Here is a 16,892-nt window from a genome sequence, read left to right on the forward strand (position 1 = left end):
GTGAAGCTTGAAGAACATCCCCACTGCTCACACAACAGGTATACCTTATATAATCTTTCTCCCCAGCTGTTATTTATTTGTGACAGTTCCCTACTGGCTTCTGCTCCCTGGTGAGCTACAGGATTGCTGCAAAATTGTTACTTTTTCTTTACAACAGTAAATAGAATGAAACTTGAGACTAACCAGAAATATATTTCTGGGGATTTCCTTGATTATTCAACTCAAAACTCATCCTGAAATAAAATAATATTTATAAATATCACCTTAAATTTTTTAGCCCAAGAATTTCTTTCTCTCCATATATGTATGTATGTTTGTTTATATATTGGGGCTACTACAATAAAAATAATCATTAGTGTGCTTGTTATTTGGAATTATATTGCTTAAAAGGATCTATTTACTGCCTATGAACTAAGATATGTATAGAATGAGATGTGAAAAAGGTGCAAATGAATGTTGAAAACATGGACAAATATATGGAACATGGTGATCTGAGCAGTTATAGAAATCCAAATAGAATCCACGAACTTGGTGATACTCCAGAGAGGAAACCAGCAAGTGTTGACGCTAACCTGGCAGAAACATCAATACTTCCTGGCTCCCCCACTGGGTGCATCAATTTACTACTGGAGGCAGGTTGATCTTCTGCAAGTGACAAACAGAGAATGCTGTCAACAATATGAAAAGAAATGACTCATTATTGGGAAGCATGGCTGTGGAAGCATTGAAAATGTATCATTTCAACTAGTACCAGATACAGACTCAATCGACTCCAATGTTGATTAGCTTATTGACCTTGGGAAAGTAATTTTCTTTCAATGTCACTATCACATAGCACCTTCAAACAAGATTGAGATTTATTTCACATCAAAACTGCAAATCATTCATAAACTGCATTTCCTCTGCCCCATGCTCTTATTTTTGGATATTTGAGACAGGGTCTCCAATGGCCTAGGCTATCCTAGAACTCAGTGTACAGCTCAAGTTGGGCTTGTTATACTCCAATCACTGGGTTTGTAGGCATACACCACCATACCTGACCTGTTCTACCTTTTTGCTACCTTATATTCTTAGTACTAAGTTCTAAGGATTATCCTGAATTCAAATAAATTATACTTACCACAGTGAGTAAAATGACATAAAGCAGATGGGCACAGTAGCACATATATATATCACATCACTTGAGAAGCTACAGCAGGAAGATTCGGTGTTCAAGGTCAGCTTGGGCTAAATAATGAGCGCAGGTCAATCTGAGCTATAAAGACAACCGTGTCTCAAAAAGCAACAAAAGCAATACAAAGCTCTGCCAGAGTTAACACTGTATCTTTAGTCTTCAAAGTAGATTTGATGTGTTTGTTAGTTGAATTAGAAAAGGTGTTATCAACTGTAATTAACAAAAAGCAAGCAAATATACTCCTAATTTTAAAAGCTGAAGATAGTGTATTAACTACAGTTTCATGAAATACCAAGGAAAGGGAATGGTTTAAAGGTTCTCTTTCTGATGAATAGAAAAAAAAAGTTTCAGTAAAGGGCAAACTTTTTCTGCCCACATAGTGGGGTGCATAATTGTTTTTTTTCCCCTCATACAAAATACTGTGGTGGTTTGAATATGCTTGGCCCATGGGCACGATTAGATGTGGCCTTGTTGGAATAGATGTGGCCTTGTTGAAGGAAGGGTGCCACTGTGCAGGCAGGCTTTGAGGTCTTCTTTAGTCCTTAAGCTCCACCCAGTGCAGATGAGTCCCTCTTCCTGGCTGCAGGCAAGAGACTGCCTCCTCCTGGCTGTCTTCAGATCAAAACATAGAACTCTCAGCAACTTCTCCAGCATCGTGCCTGCTGAGAAGCTAGCATGCTTCCCACCATAATAACAGACTGAACCTCTGAAACTGGAAGCCAGCCCCAATTAAATGTTGACTTTATAAGAGTTGCCATGGTCATGGTGTCTCTTCACAGCAATGAAATCCAAACTAATTTACATACTATCCAATGAGAAGGATATTATTTTCCTCTGCTATATGTTTTTTTAAAAGCTTACTCTAAAACAGAGAGGCCTCTTAGTGGCTGCTTTTTCAACTGATAATTAGACTCACCTTGTGTTATTAATTCAGTTCAAAACAAGTCACAAGTACTTACTGAACATCTACAGTTTACCTGTGCTAGTGTAAAATCAGTCAAGAACACTGTTTTAATGTCTTAAAGAATATATTGGTGAAGAGGACTGGACTAGGAAGATAGTGTCATATTAATAATTTAACATAATGTGGAGTAGAGGTGCCTAAGAAACAAATGATACCTGCTTGAAACAGGTAGACCTCTTCAACCCTCCCATATTCTACTGTAAGTATAGGGCATGGCATCAATGATAGTCTGTACATTAAAAATAAAAATCAACTTCCTAAACCAGATATTATTAGTCTAAAACCATTCCCAAACTGCATCTTTCATAATGAAGAAGACAGCCAAACTGGCAATCTATCCATACACTGCAGTAATTGAGGTGCTGTCTGCCAATGTGGATAGGGCATCCTGTGTCATATCTGCAGTGCTGAACACTCATTCATCATTAATCTGCAGTAGTATTAACATATGCTGCAGCTGTACTAATATATTTGCTTTATGATCACTGCTGATCTTCACTTACATCAGGAGAGAAAATAAATCTTAAGTGAGCAGAAATAAATTTGTGAAGCATACCCAATTATCTTGGAAAAGTCAGAACCTTCTTTCATCCAACCAGAGAAAGCATCCCATCTTCAGACATCAGAAGTTATCTGTTTTAAAGCACCACGCATGTACAGAAAACTCAAACATCAGGAAAAAAATGTGTTTATTTTGCACCTTATATGTCTGCCCTCTTTGAAAGAACTGATCAACCATGGTTGATAAGCAATCAACCTTGACTTTTTCCATTCAACAAACCAGTATTTAAATTGGCAAATCAAGCTAATTCGTTAAGCACCGTAAAGACAAAGGGTTTCTTCCAGGAACTACTGGTCATACTGCCCCCGATAGGTGGTACAATACCCTTCTGGTCTCCACAGGCACACATGGTACACAGACAGACACAGGTAAGATACCCATACCCATAAAAAATAAAATGTAGTAAATATTAGAGAATAGTTAGTCTGACATACACTTTTAATTCCAGCACTCAGAAAACAGGTGGATCTGTATGATTTAAAAGTCAGCTTGGTCTACTTAGTAATTTCCAGGCTACCCTGGGCTACATAGCAAGAACCTGGCTCAAAATAGAGAAAGAAGGAAAGGAGAGACCAAGACCAGACCAGACTGGACAATACTGGACTGGATTGGACCAGACCTGTCTGGACTGGACCAGAGCAGAGCAGAGGCCTAAAGAGACAGCTCAGCTTTAAGAATACTTCCTGATCTGGAAATGGGCCTAACAGGTATCGTTTCTGCAAGCATTTGTATAGAAGCTCTGGAATAGATAATTTACACATAAGATTGTTTTACCATCGTAAAAATTAAAATAAATTTCTACCCCGCCCCTCCGACTGGTTTTTCAGAAGATTCAGGTTTAGTATCTATAGACAGACAAAAACATTCATACACTGAAAAATAAAAATAAATTCAAAAGTGAAGGATGAAAAAATTAGCAGTAACACAAAATCAACAAATAAGAAATGCTAACTGAAGGCATTTAGGAAGCACTCTCAGCTTTCAACTGTTTAAATCAATAAAGAAATACTTCTGGAGAAAAATCTGTTTCTATCTGTAAAGAGTTATGGTGGTACATGCCTGTAATCTCAGCACTTGAGAGGCCCAGAAAGAAAGATTTTAGAAGTTTGAGAGTAGCCTAGAAGTACGTAGCTAATAGGCTAAACCAGGGTTACCTCACAAGACTCTTTCAAAGAAAGGAGGGTGGAGGGTAGAAAAGAGACTTACCGATTTATCTTTTTCCCCCAAATTGCAGTAAAACACTTCTAAATAGGTTTCTTTGCAAAAGTTTCAGCCTAGCAACTATTTTCAAAAGAACAATTTCCAAAGCATATCAAAGGTTATCAAATTGCAACCAAATTTTTATCTGGCATTAAAGCCACTGGAAAATAATAAATCATATAACCTATTTTTGGTATTCAGATAAATAGTAGTAAGTATATAGTATTAATAGTAATTATCTAACATTAACTTATTCATGAGGACTAAGACTTCTGGGATACCACAACGTTTACAAGTGCAGTAATCATACCCTCTATGGCTACAGTTATGCATGCTACAATAAAGCGCCTCAGGACAGACATTCTGTTGACATTGCTCACAATACATTCCCCAAGATCTATCACACTGTCCAGTCGGTATTAGGTGCTTAGTATTTGTTGAGTAAAACAATACTCCCAACACCATAAAAATGACTAAAGCACCTACAAAAGAATACATTATGGTCAGTATAGCTTCAGCATTTGATGTATATACTGTAATTCTTGGAAAACAGCTAATCCTTCACTCTCATGAACTAGAACTCCCCATTCTTTAATCACTCCAAACAATAACGGAATTTACTATAAATCACTGCTCATAAGTAAAGATTATCATCTATGTGAAAGATTTAAAAGCTGTATTTTCAACAGTTAATCATTAAACATCTACTAAGTACCAAGTATAGTGTTAAAAGCTACCCCCAATTAGGTTCAATCTAAAACAGCCTTTCTCTATTGGGGATTCTCCTCCAACTATGTGGGAAAATTTATCACACAGAACATATGCCCTAGGGATTAGGGTTTAACTTTTTACCTGTGAAGAAATGCTAGTTTAGAAAGCCATACAAATTCATAAGTAATTATAATGAATGCAGTATGGTAAAAAGGTTGCTTTTAGGTAGGGCTCAGTTCAACTGTAGGAACCCACAAGTGTCAGAACTATCTGGTAGATGCCAACATGTATAAATCTGTGTTAAGAGATATGTGAATGCAAAAATATGGTAATGCACACATACAGACATACTTCAAAACCCAGTAACATAAAACCAGTATGTATGACACTCAGTAATGTCAAGGCAAGTTTATTAGGGAAATGAAACAGAAAAAACGCTGTAATTACCCTTATAATTTCACAAGGAAGCCAAAAACCTTCTTGCTCCTGGAACAAAAAAGCAGTTACCTGAATTACTTTAATTAATTATCTCTACACATACTGTTTTATTAAAGTGTCCTTACTCTGGACTCAAAGTAATAAATTAACTACATGTTTCATAAATTTTTATTTTGCGTTTGTAGCCTTATTTAAAATTTTCATTCTTCTTGATACAGCCTAAACCAGTCTCTCTGATAAGACATTTTCTTTATAGAACAATACAGTTTGAGTTTTCCACAATACTGGTAAGCTTTATTATCAATGAACTGTCCATCAAATATCCCTCCAACAAATTAAATTGACAGTACCTACTTAACACAATCACCTAATTTTATTTGAATCTTTAGCAAGAAATAATTTAATAAACTAAATGGGAGAAATTTATGACAGACTGTTAAGAAGCCTTTAATCCTATAGATTACAAAACTTAATACAAGACTATAAAATTCCTATAATCACTACAAATTTTAATAAAATACAGGATGACATCTAAGTCCATGACCTGGAAATTTAAATTTCAACTAGTCCAGATTTCCAATTAAATTTGCCTCTGAAGCAAAATAATTGAACAGGCAAAACTATTATTACGCGTTTGTTGTTTTTATGGAGATGTTGACTAGGAACAAGTAGTGCTTTTAAGACACCCCACAGGCGGTTGGGGATTTAGCTCAGTGGTAGAGCGCTTGCCTGGCAAACGCAAGGCCCTGGGTTCGGTCCCCAGCCCGAAAAAATAAAAAAAAAAAAAAAAAAAAAAAAAGACACCCCACAGGCCTAACTCCCAAAATGCTGTACTACCAAACTCTCTAATCTTCTACCTCAAACTGTCAAAATACTTGTCTGTAATCTCAGCATTAACTAAGGCAGTGGGATGGAGAGAGTTCAAAGCCAGACTAGATGATCTACAAAAAGAAATAAGTAACTAGGTTTTGTGGCACATGTCTTTGATCCCAGGACTCCAGAGGCAGAGGCTGGTGGTCTCTGAATTCAAGGCCAACTTGGTCTACAGAGTGAGTTCCTGGACAGCTGGAACTATATAGGAGATCCTGTCTCAATAACCAAAAACAGGGAGCTGGAGAGAGAACACAGCAGTTAAGAGCACTGACTGCTCTTCCAGAGATCTTGAGTTCAATTCCCAGTAACCACATGGTGGCTCACAACCATTTGTAATAGGACCTGATGCCCTCTTCTGGTGTGTCTGAAGACAGCTACAGTATACTCATATATATATATATATATATATATATATATATATATATATATATATATATAAATGCAAACAGACGTGCAAAGCCTCAGATCCTAGCAATTGTAGAAAACACCTACAGCTCAGCACTTGGAAGGTGGACGAAAGTATCGGGAACTCAAGGTCACTGAGTTCAAGGCACCTGTACCATGAGAGATACTGTTTTAAATTTTTTTAAAGTTGTAATTCATCAGAAATGACAATTATTAGTGGCAAAGATGTAATGCCATGGCTGTGTCTTTAGAAAGTACAATTAATCACTATTTCTTTTAGCTCAGAAAGAGAAGAGCTGGGAAAAAGAAATGACATTTTAAAAATGACTCAACAAACATCACTGAGCTATTCTGAAGATGATGTGATTCCTACAAGATTCTGACCTCCTATACCAGGTTTAAGACACAAATAAATTGTCATTTTAACACACCGTTCTCTACTGTTCAATGAACAGCAACTAGAACCAACACTACTATAATTTATGTAACAATTCAAAGTCAATTTCAGATGTACATGACCACCAAAACATCATAATTGATTTCAAAAGAATTCCTATCCCTATCTCCAAAATATTAAAACAATTGTAAGAATAACACAGCATTTGGACTACATCTCTGGGCCGTGTAAGTGTGAAGGTTTCAGTTAAATCTTTAATTTACTGATCTAGTGATTTAAATGTGTGTAGTACCAAAGAATGTACTCCTTGTGGATGACAATAGCACAAAGTTTACCAATCTAAGAGATTTAAAATTTTCCCACCCCAGCCTCCAAATTTCAAGTCATTTTTAGCAACAGTGTTTGATAGCATATTCAGTGCCATGATGATTTGCAATTCCTTTCTCTAGGCCTAGAGCTCAGAGAGAACTCCTAAGAACCTTCCAGCTTATGCCACTGGAACAAATTCCTAGGACTTATCACAGTCAGGGTGGTGCAGTAGAATGTGAACAGCTGGACATCTTAGTTGAAACAATGAGGTCAAAGCTCCCTTTACTGTGAGCAAAAGTGAGTCTCTGCAGAAATCTTGGGAGAGATGCAAAGTACCAGCAGGCTGGCACCTCAACAACCACTGCAAATTCCACTGCATGCCCTCGCTTTGTGGGCCAGCACTGCTTCATTTTTACAGATACAATGCAGATCATGCTTTGTAAAAGAAAGCCAAGTGGGAAGTGCTTTTGGATCAAAACCAGATGTTTAATTCCAAATGACCAAAGTCTTAAAAATGGGGATGTCAGCATCTTTATTTTATGAGTTTACTATGACCTGGACACCAGTTCGTTTCTAACATATGAGTGTCATGGGAAAAGACTACCCTATGCTAAGCATTACAATTAGCTTTCGTGTCACCTTTCCCTTTTTATCACCCCAAAAACAACACTTCAAAATCACAAGAATCTATGTGAAACAGAACTAGGAGGTACAATGCTCTTTTACAGTCTCAGGCTGTAAATGTGAGAACAAATTGTAGTCACTTGCTTCCAAAAAGCATCCAACACAATCCATTCCCCATGGCTCTTGAGATCCTTGATATGCACAAGCTTTGCAGCTCAATGCCACAGGTAATAATCACCTCCACCTTCCTTTGCATGTTTCTGAGTGAAATAAACATTTAGCAAAACCGTAACAGTATTATTAGGCTGATGTTGCAAAAAGGGATTCATTAAGTGTGATTTAGCAGGGAACATTTTTGAAAGTTTCAGATACGGGGTAGGGGGGGATGACAGCAAATTGATCTGAACTACGAAAAATATGTCACCAAAGATTTAATTAGAAATGACGCCACAAAGTTATCAAATTGTCAAGTTCTTAAATCTATCGTAAGACGGAAGGGGGAAGCACTCCGCATTCTTTCCCCTTAACGGGGGTGGGGGGGCACCAAAATTTTATGATGAAGGCTTTCTTTAACATCCCTGGCAGAAATAAAGTCCTATTCCCTGACACCTCTTCTAGAAATTTGATAAGTTACTACAAACAGCATATAAGTAAACTGCTCTACTTTGCTCAATTCTTAATGTACCCTCTGAGTAAACAGGTTAATCCAAAAAGTCAATAGCAGACAGAAATAGACTCCCCCCATCTCCGTGCCAAAAATTATCACAGAGATGAAATTCCCTTTTCTGGGGTCTTGGAGGGGATTGAAAACGTGGCCCCAGGAGCTCAGCTACCGGATGGATTCCAAGTCTGGAACCAACGGAGCTCTGAGAGGCTTCAGCTCCAAGCTCTGCAAGGCTGGCGCAGCCTCCCGCTGTCGCTTGCTGGCCCCAGCCCACCGTGCCCTCGCTTTTTCTCTCGCCCTCAAGGTGAGCTTAGAGGCTGAGAGTCCTCAAAGTTTGCCTGGCCTCTGGTCAGCGGCCGCCCCACCGGGCCGAACCCGGGACGAGGCTGAACCCTGGTTTAGCCTCCAGCTCTCTCAGACCCCTAGCTCTTCTTTTGGGCCACAGTGACAGGTCTAGGTTTACCTCCACGTGCTCGTGGCAGAGGAAACAAAAGAAAGCTTCCTCCCCGATAATCCAACGCCATCTTCTACTAATTGGGAAACTGAGCCCCCCCGCCCCAGGGAGCCCCCCGCCCCGAGTTCCGCGCGCCTGCCACTCCGAGGCGATCCCCAGTCAGGAGGCAGAGTTCTTCAGAGCCCCGGGGAGCCTTGGCTGAAATGTCCTGGAGCAGGGGTGGGACAGCCAAGAGCCCCACCTGCCTCCCCACCCAGGCCACCCGGAGTGCCGGGTTTCCGTTAAAAAGCAGAGGTGGGAGAAGAGGGGCTGGCGCGTCCCACTCGTCCCCTCGCACCGGTACTGGGAAGGAGCGGCAGGGGCCAGGGAACCGGCCACCGGGGTACGCGTGGAGCCGCAGCAAGCGTACTCACCAAACGATTGAGGGTCCGGCGGAACATCGCGTCCGAGGCTGCGGGGTGCCAGGCTGGGCTCCACTGGGCTGTCTGGGAAGGCGCCGTCCACAAAACACACTGCGGCGTGGGCCCGCGGCGCAAAGCGGACAGCTAGCTCGCCTGCCCCGCCGCCAGCCCGCCGCCTGCCCTCCTCGCCTCTGCGCGCCCCCGCCCCCGGCCGCCCAACCGCCCGCCTGCCCGCGCGCGCCGCCCCGCCCCTGCCTTCCCCGCGACCCGCCCCAGCCCTGGCCTTCCCTGCTGGGGCGGCGGCCCTGTGGCTCCCTTATCTGGCCCCAGCACGCCCGGCGCTCCCACTGCAGCGCCCGCCCAGAAGCGAGCCGGGCGCGCGGGGGAGGGATGGTGGAGCGGCCGCGGCTCTCCCTGCGGGAGGGGGGCGCTCCAGGCTCCCCGTTAGCGCCCGCCTCAGCACCTCGCGCCTCACACTCGTCCTGCCGCTAAGCCCCCGCCCGACTCCCCACTCGCTAGCTCCAGCGGACGCCCCTCTCGGGCGTCCCCACGCCTCGCCTGACACTACTCCCAGGGGTCTGTGAGAAGCCACGCTCTCCCTCACCCCGGCCCTAACTCGTCCGTGGCACCGCTTCACTCGCAGTCCTTCCTCGGCCCCGCGCTTTCCGACCAGCACTTCTGGCTGAGAAGAGCCTTGGCGTGGCCCGCCTCAAGGCTGCTGGACGCGCCCGCTTCCTGCCCGGGAGTGGCCGCTCCCTGAGGGAAGACTCCGGACTAGCCAGGGACTGAGGAGACCCTGGCGCGGGCGGGCGCGGCAAGGCGCGGGCGGTGGGAGTAGTTACAAAAGCCGCCCCCTCCTAGGCTACAGACGGGAGACGCTCCCCTCTCGGGTCCCACCTAAGCCGTCTTCACCTCGTACTTTGGGTTTGGGTTGGGGCTTTTTGGGTTTGCGTTTTCTTTCCTCTGGCTACCCCGCCTAAGCCCTCTTACTTCCACTTTCTCTAGGAGGTTGTAAAGTCGGGCTTTGTGTCGTTGGTGCTGCGCAGCGGGGCGGGATTTCCCTGCCACCCTCTCCTTGATTGCCCGCCCTTTTCCACGCTCCCAGTGCAACCTGGGAGTTGTAGTCCATCGGTTCTCTAGGGCTGTTACTGTGGGCTGGGAGCTCCCCCACATGCCCGACACGGGTTTGCTCACTGTGTTGCTGAGACTATTTGGCTAAACCAGGGTTCCCACCCACCAGCTGCGTGTGGAAATCAGAAACACTGGGTAGATTCTTAGTTGTGGGAAATGTGATGAGGAGGATAAATTACGTAAAGCCCCGAGTGCTGAAAAACTTTCCCAGAACTCAACATTTACGCCACATGAAATCCTGCACGCCCTCAATTTGCTAATTTAACAATTATAATACACAAAAGTTTAAAACGTAAAAATGAAAGCTTGCTCAAGTAGTCCCTTGAGCCCGGACAGTTCTCTATGCTCTCACCCTTTTTTTCCACCATCCTCTGAGGAGGCCCGCCCTAGGCTGTGAGCTGAGAACTTTCCAATTCTTCTATAAACACATTAAAGAAGTAGGTAAAGGCAGTTCTGTACAGAGAGGCCTGTTCTCTCGCCAGCCTAGAAAGGTTGGGCTCAGCTAGTCTCTTGACCTAATGCGAACTCCTGAAGGGATTTTAATGTGAGGAGGCTAGGGCACTCCTCATTTTACCCTCGAAGGATAGTTTGATCTCAACAAACATTTACTGGATTTTTTTTCTAGAAGCTGGAAACAGCAATGTGTTTTAAAAGACCTCCCCAGTAGGCTGGCCGAAGTGAAGTTACAATCTACAAACATATGAAACCTACATGTTAGAATGTAATGGTTTCTAATGCTAAAGGAAACAGGGGAGAGGGCAATATCTGTGCAAAGGATCCCGGGAAACTCTCCGGAAAACCATGAAATTTTCATTGGGCCAAACTTATAAACAGAGCTGCTGGAGATTAATCCAAGCCTGGACATGTGGGAAGGCTTCGGAGGAGCCCAGGGAACAAAGTCCTGGGGAGAGAAGGAGAGGTCAGTTGGAAAGTACAGTGCAACCTAAGAAAAGGAACACAGCCACTCTGTCAAGCAGGAACCAGGACACCTGTGGGCGGGGCATTACAAAAGAAAGCTAACCCCTAAGCATCCATAGAAACAAGCTATGAAGTTTGACCCTGTTTCTGTGGTCAAGGAGGAGCCCAAGCACAATAAAGTGCAAATGCAAGAGATTTAAATTAGTTCCTGAACGGCTCTAACTGCCTAGAGGTAAAGTCCACCATTTCTTCTTTCCCTGCTATGACTTTCTGCCCACACTTAAGATGCCACTCAGTAATGTGCCTGACAGAAATAAAGATATTCTCAGGAGACATTTGTGTCTCTCAGTCTGACTAAACATCACAGTTTTGATACAATGGATCCCAAAGGAATGGAAATTTACAGGGGAATCCCACAGTTGGTGATGAAAAAACTCCCTGCCAGAGAGGGAAATTTGTCCAGAGAAGAGATTCTACACATTTCTAACGATTTGTCAGACCATCTTACAATATGAAACTAAAATCCAGATGATAATGTGGCTAGGTCAATGCTAGGTGGGACCACACTTTGCCTGAGAGTGTTTTGATGTGCATGTCCTTTGGGGAGAAGTATTGAAGGAGCTGCCACTGGATTTCTTTGTCCTTTATCAATGTGACCACATTGCCTAAATCTTTTTCTGCTCTACACTTTTAACTTGGCTCTTTTAACTCTTATTGATGATGGGTGGCCAACTGTGCCTTGAGTCGCAGGTTGTAACCCCAGGATTGATAGCCATCCAGGGAGAAGTCTAGAATCTTTATCAAAGAAATGTAAACTTTTTGACTAAAAAAGTAGTGGAAAACTATTTCAGACAGTTTGGGATGGGAGTTTCGCTAGTAAATAATTTCTCCATTAAGCAGATGGAAGTAAATGTACTCTGCTTATAGGTTTGTGCAGACTTTTAAAAGTGGGCATTCAAAAAACTTTGTAAATTTGACTGCGCTTTAAAAGCGGTGAATTTAAGATCCCTTGGGACGCGTAGTAAAATCATTGTCCACATTTCATTTGTTATTAGAATTCCACTATCTCTTTGTCTTTTTAATTTATGGCAGCGCAACACCCATACTCCTGAGTCCTGAGTAATTTGCTTCCCTATAAAATTGCAATTCCAAACCAATCAAACTGTATTTACCAAAACATGAGATTTATGCAAAAGCAATTTTTTCCATACCTCAAGCTCAACCTGAGATTAGAGTTGCTCTTGCAAATAGCCCGTAGAGTCCCTCCTTTGTGAAGTTTTTTTAAGACAGGAAGAAATTATTTTTGGTCTTTCGGTGCCTCTTCACAGTTTCCAAAGAAAACCTAGGTGTTGAGGATGTCTATGAAAAGCAGACCATCAGCTAGCAGGTGTATTCAGCCAACTCCATAAACAGAGCTACAGAAACCACTTCCTCCTGCTCAAACTGTCATGACCAGTAATGGTACATAATGCCAACTATTGCAGGGTGTCAGCGGACTGCAACAGAAGCCATGGCTTCCAGGCAATTCAGAAAGGAATCTAACCTCTCCTAAACTTGACTAGAGAGAAAGCTTGAAGCCTAGCAATTCGAAGGAGTGATCCAGTTGCCCTATTTCTATCGTGGAGCCCTTCTCTGTCTTAACCCCCAAGCCGTTTGCAGCTTCTTACCTCCTACTCTGAAAGATCACCAGAAGGAATGCCAAACAGACCCTATGGTTCAGCAGGCCAGTCCCTGAATGGCATCAAATAGGAATACAGTAAATCAGCCAGAAGTAAATGGCCAGGAAGAATTAATTATATCTTCTACTTAGTCCCAAAATTTTTTATAGGAGAAAAGAGTGAAAGAGTTTCTTCTGAGTCTAAATTTCCCATTATCAACAAGTTGAAGAACTTCAGTTGCATATGCTGAGCGTTCAGGTCCATCTCCTAAGATAATTTTCACATATGCAAAATGTTCTCCTTGGCAAGGCTGGCCCTTGATGTTTAAGACCAACTTTGTCCATATTATCCTTCCTGTTGATCCTTCCCAAATCACTGTTCACATAATAACCCCCAAAATCTCTGGGAAATAGATCAAATCATTCCCCTAAAGGTGGAAGGGTGGTTCATGCTTGTAATCCTAGTTCTAGAAAAGATGAGGCAAGAAGATTGCCTTGAGTTCAAGGCCAGTCTGGCCTACAGAGACTTTTTGTCAAAATACTATAAAACCACGGACTTTCTTAAGACTTTTCAGGGTCTTCACTTTGCCTTTAACAAAAGCCAGAGTCCTCCCTAATATCACCTACAAGATATTGAATTCTCCAGCCTCTGCTCTCTTTTCTAACCTCAAGTAGGCAACTATCCCTCTGACTACCAGACTCTACTTAATGGAGTTTCCCGAGCTCTCCCTCTTTCCTAATAGCATTTACACAGGCAACCATCTCTGCTGAAATGCTTTTACTTATCTTAGGGATTCATACTTCAGTTCTTAGCTTAAATGTCATTTCTTTAGATGCCACTGGGTCTCCCTGTTATTGTGGTACAAGTACCCTATATTAATTACATCCTAGGATACTGACAGGTGAGGTTCATAAACATAGAGAATGGCACAAGTCTAAGGTGATTGAGGATGATCTCACGGTTTTGCTTTCAAAAAGGAGGAGCAGATGTATTAGAGAATTGTCCATTAAAAGGACAGGGTCAGGAAGCAAGAAAGCATCTCAACCCAGAAAAGCAATAAAAATTGAAAAGTAAAAATAATTCACTAAGTAATATAAATAGACATGTCTGGAGGAACAATGACTATATACTGAGGAGGAGTGTGTGTGCATGTGTGTGTGTGCACACTCGTGTGTGTATCTCTCTGTGTCTATGTATTTTATTGGTGATAAAATCCAGGGCATCATGCCAGATACACAAGTGCTGTATTCCAGTTACATCCTAATGTTATAAAATTTGAGTCTCCATTTCTAGGAAGCTACTGTACAGACCCTACGAAATGTACATTCCATCAAATAAGAATATGAACCAAAAAAGACTATGAAAACAGGTATGAACATAAAAGGAACAAAAAGAGAATTCTCTGGATGATAATGGATGGAAATACAAGGCAAGCAGTTATGTGACAAACTAAAGAGAGCAAAGGAAAGTAAAAAGAAGATTAACAAGAAATGCTCTAAAAGAAAGAAGTCCTGATTATCTGATGTGTTTGGCAATATAGGCAGTAGAATTAAAAAGAGAGGATTTATAGTCCTATGAAAAATGTAGTAAGAAATTAATGATGGATAGCCCTCACTGGAAGAAAACAGACAAACTAAAAAAATAAAAATAAATAACAAGCTAATTTTAAATCCAAAGGAAAACGGAATGCTGTTTAAGAAAATAAATCAGTCATAATAAAATTTGACTTGGCTCACATTGATAAAAATTTACATAGCCAAAACTATTCAAATATTCCATCAGTAGTAAGGATGTAGCACAATGTTAAAGTGCTTGCCTATGAGTTTACTGACATAGGATGATGACAGAAAAAGTTGCAGTAATGTGTGAAATCTAAATCTTTGTATTCCATACCAAAATAGTAACAAGCACTATCTAACAATCAAGGGATCAAGAAATATTGATAGTTTTGGTTTAGATATAAAGTATGTCCCAAAAGATATATGTGTTGATAACATGGTCCCAAGTCTAGGTATCAAGGTATCAAGGTATCAAGGTATCAAGGTATCTAGGTATCCAGAGGTGATAGAATCCCAAGGTCTTTCCACTGGTGGACTCATATGTTGATGCCATTCTTAGGAGGTAGTGAGTGGTGGTGTCTGGTGGGATGAAGTAAGTCACTAGGGGACGTAAGTCAGTGAGGATAGGAGTTCATTTGAAGGGCATGATGTCCCTGACCTTCCTCTTCCATACAACATGAAGTAAACTGCTGTGTTCCATCACATCCTTCCTCGGTGGTCTTCTGGTCATAATGTCTTCAGGCCCATATCAGTAGAGTATACTGACCAGGGGCAGAAACCTCTGAAACTGTTAGTGAAAAGAAATCTTCCCCTTTTAAAGTTGTTTTCCTCAAATAATTTGTTCACAGCAGCATAAAGTTAAGATACAGATACAAGGATTTTATGTGGAAATATGTAACTAAAGCAGCTAAAATTACTATAAGCTATTACTCTCGAAATGCAGATCAGAAGTTGGTAAAGGTGAAACAAGAGTCTGATATTTTATTTGTAAGCCTTTGAAGTCAGTTCAGCTTTTGAATACAAACATAAACATAACAATTTAAAAATGTGTAGTCTTCTGAGTGGACAGCAAGAAATAGAGAACATTTCAAGAAAAGAAGTAGTAAGTTAATGTGCCCTGTGGGAAGCTGCACAATTTTAATAGCTTTCCTTCTCTGAGTTCTTGCTCTATGCCATGATGCTGCATGCATTATACAAATTATCCCATTTGTACTTACTGATCTGATAAAGGTAAGTACAGCTATTATCTACCATTTTGGAGATGAAGAAAGTAATGTGTTGCAAACCTTGACCAAAGTAGAAAATACCATAGGAAGGAGTCAAAGAGGTTAAACTGATTGAAAATCCATGATTCTAACATTTTGGTGGCACAATTGATGAGATTTGATCGCTGATCTAATATACAGGTCAAAGAAAAGGAGTGAATTCAAAATTATTCTAGGAAGTTGAAGCTTCCTTAGTGGGAGAATGATGTTCATTTATTACTTATTTCAACAAATAGTTTTGAACACTGACTACACCAAAGTAATGTGATAGAAATAGCTATGAACATGACAGATATGATCCCTGATTTTGCAGGAGATATATTTGCTATATATAAGAAAGTCATTCAGAGAGAAAACACAGTGAAGAAAATTATGAATTAATTTCAACTATGTTGAAACAGCAATAATGATTAAATGAAACTGCCTAGTGTACATGGAAATACTTGGTATTAGAGTTTGGTGTATATAGTATGCTGTGAATTTCAAGATTTTATTCCTGGCCACAGAAAATAAGAATTGAAAAGTGTAATTTTACCTAATGCTTCAGAAATCATATATGAGCTTTAAGAGAATAGTTTCATGGGTAGTTGGACTAGAAGCTAGATTTTAGGAGTTTATAGGTATAAAGTGTTCATTTACAAAATTTGATAGTTAAAAGAAAGAAATAAGGAGCTGAAGGGGTGGCTCCTTGGTTAAGAGCACTGACTGCTCTTCCAGAGGTCCTGAGTTCAATTCCCAGCAACCACATGGTGGCTCACAGCCATTTGTAATGGGACTTTATGTCCTCTTCTGGTGTGTCTGAAGACAGCTGCAGTACACTCACATTAAACAAACAAACAAATCTTTTTTAAAAAGAGAAAGAAACAAAATGTTTTATGAGAGTCGTTATGAGAGCCATTAGATTTAACTATGTTCCAAACTAAGGATACATATATACATGTTTAAATACAGAAAGAGAAGGCAGACATGCTGTCACATGTTTATAGGCACAGCACTTGATAGGATGAGAATGAGGCAAGAGCCATCCCGAACACCATAATGAGTTCAAGGCTAGCCCAAATATGTGATGAGACCTTGTCTTAAATTCCAGCAAAACATAAGAAAGCAAAGTACCCAATAAGACAGAAGAAGTCTGTAAAAAAGCTAAATATCTGAGGAAGTGGAGAGGGGTGAGTATTTCTTTCT

The 16,892-nt window shown here is 41.1% G+C and overlaps 1 protein-coding gene across 7 annotated transcripts in view; it reads right to left on the minus strand.

The window, feature by feature from the left end:
- The window catches only part of Atp11c (ATPase phospholipid transporting 11C), a 168,001-nt gene extending 157,790 nt beyond the window's left edge, over positions 1-10,211 (minus strand). For 5 of the 7 annotated variants that reach the window (XM_032890482.1, XM_032890477.1, XM_032890480.1 and 2 more), the window contains exon 1: positions 9,189-9,376. In XM_032890482.1, the coding sequence (XP_032746373.1) occupies positions 9,189-9,215 (27 nt within the window). In that variant the 5' untranslated portion in view covers positions 9,216-9,376. Of the gene's footprint in view, positions 1-9,188; positions 9,377-9,780 lie in introns of those variants that run through there. The other 2 variants (XM_032890479.1, XM_032890478.1) reach the window with 2 other exon arrangements.
- Positions 10,212-16,892: the final 6,681 nt, after the last annotated feature.

The sequence above is a fragment of the Rattus rattus genome, chromosome X, assembly GCF_011064425.1.
Source record: "Rattus rattus isolate New Zealand chromosome X, Rrattus_CSIRO_v1, whole genome shotgun sequence".
NCBI classification, from domain to species: domain Eukaryota; kingdom Metazoa; phylum Chordata; class Mammalia; order Rodentia; family Muridae; genus Rattus; species Rattus rattus.